The sequence below is a fragment of the Seriola lalandi genome, unplaced genomic scaffold (assembly GCF_002814215.2).
Source record: "Seriola lalandi dorsalis isolate HSWRI2012SDOR001 ecotype SW California unplaced genomic scaffold, Sedor1 jcf7180002054559, whole genome shotgun sequence".
In the NCBI taxonomy this organism is placed as follows: Eukaryota; Metazoa; Chordata; class Actinopteri; order Carangiformes; family Carangidae; genus Seriola; species Seriola lalandi.
Genome location: NW_019525112.1, coordinates 1,188,787 through 1,198,526, shown reverse-complemented (window position 1 = coordinate 1,198,526; position 9,740 = coordinate 1,188,787). Strand labels below are relative to the sequence as shown.

Here is a 9,740-nt window from a genome sequence, read left to right as displayed (position 1 = left end):
TTCTACTTTGTTTCATTAACAGTGGTTTTCCCTTTTGCCTATGCTTTAAAGTTACAACAGTTGCTGAAGCACCTGGGCGACAGCTGTTGTATGCACACAGTGTTTTCCATGTCAGTTACGTGCCTGTAGCTCCCTCAAAGGGTCCTTGGGCATTACTATGGCATATGTTTTGTCAGGAAATTAACTAACCAGGTACAAGTGTATTTAATCAATTGTCATTCTTAGATTACACATAGGTGATTTTAATTTCACCTATTTAACATCCTCCAAAAACAATACGACTTCTTCTCAGGAGACAATTTGACATATCATAGTTGTAAATAATAAAATAAATGATGGTTGAATTACATTTAGCTGCTTCAGTTTCATGGTCGTGTCATTGGGTATGCTGAATCACTGTCATGACTTAATGGGCCATTTTAATAGAACGAAGATATTGTTAAATCTATTCTCACATGTGCTTTTTCTACTATGACAGGTCCAAACATCTGCGGTGATAAAGGCCTGTTTGAAATTTGTAATTTGGATACATTTCCAGGGATAGTTTTCACTTTGACATTCAAGAAGTTTTCTCTTAGTCAGTGTTATAAAACATGCTTATTTTCAATCCAAAAATATTAAAAAGTCCAAGCATGTATAAGTACTATATAACATCAAAATGATATTATATAGCCCCTGTCTTGATGTGTTTAGAGAATAAACCTCAAACTGGTGTTTGTTTGTTTTTTTATTTTTTTATTTTTTTATTTTTGTTTGTTTTTTTATGAAAAAAGGCTACAATTTTGCTTGCTTGTGAAAAAATTTTGATAGGTGTATCGTCCTTGGTACAACCCATAACCAACCATTCTTAATCTCCGGTGGCTGATTTGTGTCACAGTGTCAGTGAGGGCAGTTAGCGGACTCTGAATGTCTCCATTCCCACTAAAGAGGGGCTTGCTCAGTGCTCAGCCACCAAGGACAGTATAATGGCTTCCTGTCTCGCAGTCGCTGTGTCATCAGTTCCAGCAGGCAGATGGCCTGATGGCTTACTTTCGCTGACCAGCCATCCATGGCTCTCTCCCCGTCTCTCTGGTTCACTCCCTATTAGCCTCCTGTGTACGCCATACCCCCATTAACCTACCTGGTTCCTTTGTTCTCTTAATAATACAAACATAAACATATCAATTGTGCCGTTTACTAAAATTTGATGCAGGTCAACACATAAATAATCTAGTTTATCTCAAAATTGTTGTCCTGTGAGAGGATGATGCATAAATGCATGTGTAATACAAACTACAAACCATGTTGTGCTGGAGTCATTCCAGCCATGACTCTCGTCAACATGTAGATGTTCGGACCCAGGAGTGGTCATTTTTGCATTTAATTTTCACTGAAAAAATTAAAAATGATGATGTGATTTTTTTTTTTTTTTGGGGGGGGGGGGCTATTGTACCAAACAAGCATGCTCCCTTACATCTGGAGAATATGATTTGTAGGCTCACTCATGTATGTTGTAACACATTTTAGCTTTATCCAAAAACATTGCAGCTCCTGCAATTTGCGATTTGGATATTGCACAGATTTCGATAATATTTTTCAGCCTTAGTCCCTGCTACAGTAGGTGTCTCCTGGACCACAGTTTCCCATGTTGATACACACACACACACACACACACACACACACACACACACACACACACACACACACAGACTCAAAGGGTGAAAACAATACCAGCTCCACTGTCATGGCTGGTTGAAATTTCCTGATGATCTGAGATAATTCTGGACATCTTGTAGCTTCTGTTCACCCCCCTCCTTTGTCTTTTTGATGTTTTGTATGTGTACACACAGAAACACAAGCACAACCATATCAACTCTGAAACCACGCATCTTTAGCGCCCCCTTGTGGTTTGCACTACATTTTAACAGGGAACCACTCAGCTTTGTTGGCCAGAACAAACTCCCCTTTATGGCTTCTTAACCCCTTGAATTAGAAACACATGTACCACAATATTGACAGTGCAGCCAATGTAAGTGCAACCTGCAGATGTTGAAGTTTAACCTCCTAAAAACCACACATCCAACCATGACTTTAATTTTAATGGAAGATTATGAAAGTGACTTGGCATCTGTTTAAGCTTCTATCTAGCCAAACCAGTAGTAGGTGAAGTACAGTCAAAAAAAAGTTAATGAATTATACATATTCACACATTTATGCTTAGTAGGAAAATAAACATAATGCTAGCAACTACCGGATACTTTAAGGCTGACTGCATAGGAAACACAGCCCCCACATGCCTGAGTCAGCTGTACCATTAAACAACACATTCTGCAACTGTGTGTGTGAAAACATATTCAGCAAGCAGAAAAGTTGGATAAAATGGCCAACGTCTGCCACTCCAACAGGAAGTGGTGTAGATGCAAACTTGACCAACCTTCTGAAAAAAAGTAAAAAACTGACCCTGTGTAAAATTCCTATATCAATATGCGTCATATTGTAACAATACCCACTTTATATAATTAGTAGTGTAAAGAAAAACACAGAATTCAAATGTAGACAGACACAAAAAAGGTTGGAGCATGTAGAACCAAATCACACTTCAATAGTGTATGAAAATCACTGTTAAATTGTACTTTTATATTAGTCAGTAGATTTTAAACGTGTTGATTTAGAATAAACCCTCTCTGTCTCTTTTTTCTGTCAGTCTGGAGCTGTTGTATCTGGGTGGAAACCTCATCTCAGCCATTCCTCCTGAAGTGGCTAACCTGCCCTACCTCAGCTACCTGGTCTTATGTGACAACCGCATCCAAAGTGTCCCCCCACAGCTCACCAGGTAACTACAGCCCCCCACCACTGATTATAAGCTAGACTTGTATGTGCTATTGCCCTTGCACATTCCCGTAGTCATATTTTGCAGATGGAAGCAAAGTCACTCTCTTGTCTCTCTCCAGGCTCTACTCGCTGCGATCTTTAAGTCTCCACAACAACTTGCTCACTTACCTGCCGAGAGAGATTCTCAGCCTGGTGCACCTGCAGGAGCTCAGCCTCCGAGGCAACCCACTGGTGGTGCGCTTTGTTAAGGAGATGATCTACGACCCCCCCTCGCTGCTAGAGTTGGCAGGACGTACAGTTAAGAGCCGAAATATCCCCTACTCCCCTTGTGACCTGCCCTCAAATCTGCTGCGTTACCTGGACCTCGCCAGCAAGTGCCCCAACCCCAAGTGTGCCGGTAAGACGATGTGTTTGAGAAAAAACACAGATTTATGTTGAGTGGTTTTAATGTATGAGATGTAAGTTAGAATTTTTTTCTTTTTTTTTTAATGAAGCGCTGACATTTTTCCATCAGTGTGTGATGTGTTTCTGTGTATGTGTTTTAGAGATAGTCTTAGAAGTAAAACAAATTACAGTAATTTACAACAAAAAGGCCTAGATGTAAGAAAAAATTTCTTCTATATCATAAATGTTCCTTTTTCTGTTTTTCTCTTTTGGTAATGATCTGTTGGCCACTGGTTTTATCTTGTGACCTTGTGGGGGTCCTGATCTGCAGGTTGGGAAACACTGATAGTATATCCTGTACTTGTCTTGCCCTTTCCTGTTTCCTGCTGGCTTCTATAGTCTAACCAACATCTGAGTTTATGACGAGGATTTGATGTATAAATAATGTTATATAACATTGATGTATATACATGTGTCACGCAGAACAATACAAGTCATTGACATGCCACTTGAACCCAGCTTAATTTTTCACTCTCTCCATTTTTCCAGGCGTCTACTTTGATTCATGTGTGCGCCAGATCAAATTTGTGGACTTCTGTGGGAAGTACCGGCTGCCCCTCATGCACTACCTGTGCTCTCCAGAGTGCACCTCTCCCTGCAGCTCCAACCCCCAGAGCGACGCAGAGTCGGAAGATGAGAGCAGCGTTCCCGCTGACCGCCTGCAGAGGGTGCTTCTGGGATAGTATGGCACAGAGGAGAACCTCTGACCCTCCTCCCAAGCCCAGCCTTGTCAGTCCATCACTGTGTTCAGCATTTATACAGACATGAACTTGGCTGTCAGACTTTGCATTATATAAATACACATACACATACACAATTGCGCACACACACTCGCATAAAAGTTTTACATATAGCCACTTAAACAAACAAAATGTGAGAGAGTGGTCCTTACTACTGTGGCCCAGAAAACACTCTATTTTATGGAATTTTTTGGAAAGAAATCTGTGCCCTCTCCAATCACGTCGCTCCCAATAACATGAGTAAAGGAATTATTTCCTTTTGTAGCCACATAAATCCATTCTGCCACTCATGACTCCATCAAAGTGCTGGTCTCATGGTGGAGCATAGGAGGGCAGTAAAACTCTGGTTTTGACTGTGAACAAATAAGGAGCAGCAGGATTCTTTTCCTTTCCAATGAAGCATACTTTATCTCTAGTATTACACCTGGTGCTCTTTTGTAACTGCAGCACATTATTTTGTATTTTCTGAAAGTTTTGAATTGAACAAAGCGTTTTTTTGTCCAACTACTGGAAACATACAGCAAGCTTTTATTTGTAGTTCTTTGACCAATTGAGCATCAAAGCTGCTATGCTAAGTAAGAAAAAATTCTGTGGCTTTTCTTAAGCATGTCAACAGAAACAGCATCACTAGTTTTACACTACAGTGATCTAAATTAAATGAGTATAAGGTGTGAGATGACCTTATTTACACTGTGTGTGGTGTAGTTGGTCTGACCCACACAATATTAAAAGATCAAGGCTTATCCTTTTTTTCAGCAGTGTGTTCAGTGCACACCAGCCTTGAATGCCATGATGGCATAGTTGTTATAAATTAACCCAGAACAAGGGTTATATGTGTATGTGGAAGAATGCTTGTCCAGCCTTACTCACAGGAAGTGGATGTGGGGTGGACCAGGGAAAACCATTCACTGTGTTAGCTCAGAAACAATAGCTATTCAGCAAAACACAGTGGCAGCCTTCATGTTTATGTTCATGGCTGTCAGTTTTCTCTGGGAATAAACATATAGATGTGTGTGACTGGAGCCTAAAGTCAGAGTTATTTTTGAGGCAGAAACTCGTCTTCGTCTCTAAACAGAGAAGACGGTGTTTCTGTTCCTGGTTACATCACTGCTTCGTCTTTCAGCTTGTGTGGAGAGCTGGGAGGTTTTACAGCCTCCCAGACAGTTTGTGTCCATTAGTGCGGAGGAAAAAAACTTCTTCACATTAGAGCTTTAGTGTTTAGAAAACGGAAGAACGCTCCTCAATGTTACAGTAGCTTCTATATGCGAGCATTTAAGTGCCTTACTAATGGTGGCTTCTAACACAATGAAACGGTATGAAGAAATGTGATATATGCACCCTGCAATGTGACAAGATTAACATTCTGGATTATAAAGTCCTTTTTAAAAGTGATTTTGTACTCATCATCTTAACAATAATAAAGAGAAGAAGTAACCTTTTATAACAAAATGAACTGCTTTTATACAAATCCTTTTTCAAATGTTAAACGCATATTTAAATGACCTGCAAAATAGATGGCACTTCAAACAGAAAATATATTGATATATATTGATTGTATGTACTTTTCCCCTTTTCAGATAATGTATGTAGACTGTACAGTATATATAACATTAATAAAGACTGATTGTAATATCTTTAAAATCTTGGTATTGAGTAATTTGATTAAAGCCACATGTGTGTTGTTATGTAGAATAGCAGCTTGCAGCATCATTATTCTGTTTTACAATTTTATTAGCAGTTTTTAACGGCAGTTGCTAAAAGGCAAGATATGTAAACAGAGAGTTTGTTTGTGTTTTCCCTCCGCACCGCTGACAATCACTTGGACTCAAGGATGAACTCATTAGAATTTGGTAGTCAGATGTTAATGTGTGCTAATGTGCTGCTGGTGTGAAGATGTGCATTAAGGATCCATGTTTCAGAATCTGTAGCTTCTTTGCATCATAAAGATTTGAAACATCGTCTACTTTCATGGCTACAACTCTGTGTTCAATCAGAATCAGCCTCATTGGCCGAGCATGTGAACACATACAAGGAATTTGACTGTTTTTTGTTTCTCTCAATTGACTTTATTTATATATCCCTTTATCACAAATCAAAAAATACACTTAGTCTATTTTTTCATTAAGTCTTCACAATATACATGAGTCTGGACAGACATGGATGTAAACTGCAACTTGACTGTTTGGCGGAGGCGCACAACCATGAGGCGGTAATTCTAGATCTTTTTTTTTTTTTTGCGCACAGAAGATGCACAATAACTACTGGAGAGTTTCAAGTGTCTGTTTTTGTGTGTGTGTTTACATGGACCAGTCCAACCATTTTGTAGTTTGAATGTCTCCAGGTTTCATTTGCATATGAAGGTGACTTCATTCGAAGGAGGAGTGAATGCTGAGAGACCTTTTCTGCAACCCAGAACCAAGAGATGCCAGGGTGAGTGCATTCTGCCTCACACAATCTGCTAATCCTCCAACATCACCTGCCAAGAGCCACTATTTTGTTTCTCTTCTCTCTTTTCACACTCTCTGTTCCTATCTCATTCAGCCTCATTCAGTTTCTTTCAGCCTGGCTGGCAAGAATGATGCTTTGAGTTTCACATATTTTGTTTGTTTTGAATGGTCTTTGACCAAGTCACAGCTGGGTTCCTGTGTTTTTGCATTGTGTCTCCTCTCTTTCTTCACTCTCCTTCAAACATGTGCACACGGGACCCCTCTAGCAACAGCAGGCACCTAGGAAACACTGCAGCACATGGTGTTGATATGTAGATTGTGTAGATTATGTTACACCTAAGGCTGAGCATGCACCCGCACACAGCGTGCTACGTTAGACAAGAGGATGCTGTCACAAATGCAACCTGAGATGCAACTCTGATGCAACCATGACAAACTGGAAGAAATTAGTTTTCTGACTGGCAGATGGGGAGAGTAGCTGTCACCAACTCTCAGGAGTCAAATCAGCTTCAGTTGAGGTTCCGCTGAGTCCTACAAAAGAAGATCAGTCATGAATTTGGGCTCTCTAAACCAGGATTTGACAATGGATTGTTCTCAACGAAGGGAGATGCTGTCTCTGTGTTAGACGTCTGCAACTCTGCAAGGTAAATACACCACTGTGTGATTATGTTGCTCATAGTTGACATGGTTGGATTTCACCAGGGCTCCAGTCTCCGAACCTTCACAGTTACTGTTAACAATACATACAGTGTCCTGGCTGATCAGTGGATCAAAGAGCAAAGTGCTTTGACATAAAGGTTTTTTGATACTCTAAGCCTCTTATCACCCTCAGTCAGAGACATACCAGCCCAAATCAGCTCACAGTATGGCCAGTGTGCACTAACATGCATGCCAGACCTCACACATGACAAGTTTCAAATTTACACTCGGCTGACCCTTTGCATACGACAGCCACACACTCGCAACAATCAAACCTTGTCTTTGCACTGCTAATCCCACATGGAGAAAGTCTGGTTGGAGTCCACAGCAGGGGAGGAGGTGGTGATGGAGGTGAGGTGGTTAAAGGGGGAAAGGAAAGAGGTGGTGGGCGAATAATCATCCACTGCAGTGTAACTATGTTTGATAACCATGGCAAATAACTTACTTTTGGTACTTACCCTTTCCATTCCTTTTCCTCCGTAACTTAATGTCACAGTAAATCTTGACCACAACCACATTATTATCTTATTCACTGATCAACACAGACTCTTTGTTTGCCATTGTAATAACATAAAAATGTAAGAAAAATGTTCCTTTATTAAGCCAGAATATTGAAAGAAACCATGTTTCTGATGTTGCAGTTCATGTGGTACATGTAGCCTCTGTGACACCCTGGGTGTAACAATTCTAGCCTTCAACCACATCTCTTGCTCTTCCTCAACTCTTCCCAGAGCTTTCAGACTCATCTGTAGGTCTTCCCCATAACAGATGAACCAGCTCCATGAGGAGGATTGCAAGATATGGTTGAAAGATCCAGAAACGCTAATAAGTGGACCCTGTGTTAAATACTGTTGGAAGTTCAGTAAAAAGCTCACAACCTCCAACTGCTGTTAGAGCACCACAAAATGCAAGTATGTAAAGTAGGGCTGAAAGCTCTGCATAAACACAGCTAGTGCGTCTTACCAGTGGAAGCTCTGGAAAACACAGAGAAGTTGACTTTAAGTTAATGTTATGTCAAGTTACGGTTGAAAACTCTGGAAAAAGAAATAGTGAGTAGCACTTGAATTAAGATTTTTCTGTCAAACTACTCTTGAAGGTTTCATAAAGACCTGAAAAGAACTTTCGCATTCAACTCATAATTACTCTTTTACACTTTTGTGAATTCAATTGCCATTATCAGTAATAATTGTTATTACAACATCAGTAAATCATTGATTGTTGTTATATTTCATGATATATAATGTTAAATTGCATATGAAGAGCATATTTCTACATCAACGGTCTTTAAAACTGACACTCTTCCATGGAGTCATATATCACATTATGTGGCAGTTTTTGTATCATCAGTTGCAATACAATTGCAATTTCATTACCTGAACTGGAAAACACATTTTTGAAAATAGAGTGAGGAGGCTGATGCTTTGCCCCTACATTTATCATAATCACTGCCTTCAGGAGAAACACCATGACTGGAGCCCGCTGGGGAGCTTTGATCCAGCGCTGCTAATCCAGGTCCATGGCAACACTGCAGGAGGAGCTGCAGCGTTCCAGAGAGGGATTTGTCTCTGGGTATGTTAGTGGGCAAACCTGGGCATGTCACAAGGGAGCGTCCAGGCTCTGGCAAGGACAGTGTTGGGCAGGAAGCGGTTGGAGATGCAGAACAATGCTTTTCCACCCACACAGTCTCGAACACTACAGAATGGTGGGACTCCCTGGCACTGTGGTCAGATGTTGAATCACAGCTGCAGATGCCTCCATGTCAGGAAACACTGGTGCTGCCTGTCAGGAGCGGCTCAACAGGAAATAGTGTGTCACTGGCTTGAAAACTTTGCTTGTTTTTTATTTGGATTGGTAGACTTCCAGCTGATACGTGTGCACAAAATGCTAGTCCAGAAAAAAGACACCTGTGTTTTGGTAATTATAACATCTTAATGTTCAAATTGATCCCTGGTAACCTCAGTTGAAAGACATGTTTCCTGTTACATCCAGTTCACTCTCATACGGCAGCTTCTGCTTTTTGACTCCTGCTTTTTGAATAACAGCCCCATATACCAAGATAAAATATTCAAGCTCTCGGTAATGTGAGCGTCGCTGCAGTCCACCTGCTGCTGGTGCAGTCTATCTTGAACCTGATCTTGAAGGAAACCTGAGAGTGATTGCCACGCTTTGGGTGTAACAGAGCTGGCAACAGTCAAACAGTCCTTCGGTGGCGTGCTAACGTGGTGTCATTTGACCTCAACACACAAGTGAAAATGCTATGTTTAAAGATGCTAACCATTTCTGTACCTCTGAGCTTTTTTATCTTTGATAAGCTGACAGATGATTAGCTCGGCGGTTATTGCTTTTTGGTGACCTTTGGCCTTAGAAAATGGTTGTAATTGAGTTTCCATTTGTAAAAGATGCTATCAGTTAAAAGTCATAGTTGATATAAGATCCTATTATCACTAATGAATACCCTGTGGCGTTTTATTCTATTTATTTTATTTTTTTGCTTTCTGATGCAGCTTCTAACTAACTAAACAACATAGTCCAATGTTAAATTTACTTGAAGCCAACAGGAATTCTCAGACATGTTTTTAATTTCTTTAGGGAACCAACA

At 40.4% G+C, this 9,740-nt stretch overlaps 1 protein-coding gene across 1 annotated transcript; it reads left to right on the top strand.

Moving 5' to 3' along the window:
• Positions 1 to 1,978: 1,978 nt before the first annotated feature.
• Positions 1,979 to 5,636, top strand: LOC111662057 (leucine-rich repeat-containing protein 58). Its single transcript, XM_023415803.2, has 4 exons — positions 1,979 to 2,008; positions 2,652 to 2,812; positions 2,931 to 3,208; positions 3,745 to 5,636. The coding sequence occupies exons 1-4, from the start codon at positions 1,979 to 1,981 to the stop codon at positions 3,936 to 3,938; spliced, it is 663 nt and encodes a 220-aa protein (XP_023271571.1). The 3' UTR covers positions 3,939 to 5,636.
• The last annotated feature ends 4,104 nt before the right edge of the window (positions 5,637 to 9,740 follow it).

Excerpts from the sequence above, each read along its gene's own strand:
- LOC111662057 (XM_023415803.2), top strand. The coding sequence starts at position 1,979 with ATGTACCACAATATTGACAGTGCAGCCAAT. Across the intron at positions 2,009-2,651 it reads ATATTGACAGTGCAGCCAAT|AATAAACCCTCTCTGTCTCT; the intron begins GTAAGTGCAACC and ends GTGTTGATTTAG. Across the intron at positions 2,813-2,930 it reads GTCCCCCCACAGCTCACCAG|GCTCTACTCGCTGCGATCTT; the intron begins GTAACTACAGCC and ends GTCTCTCTCCAG.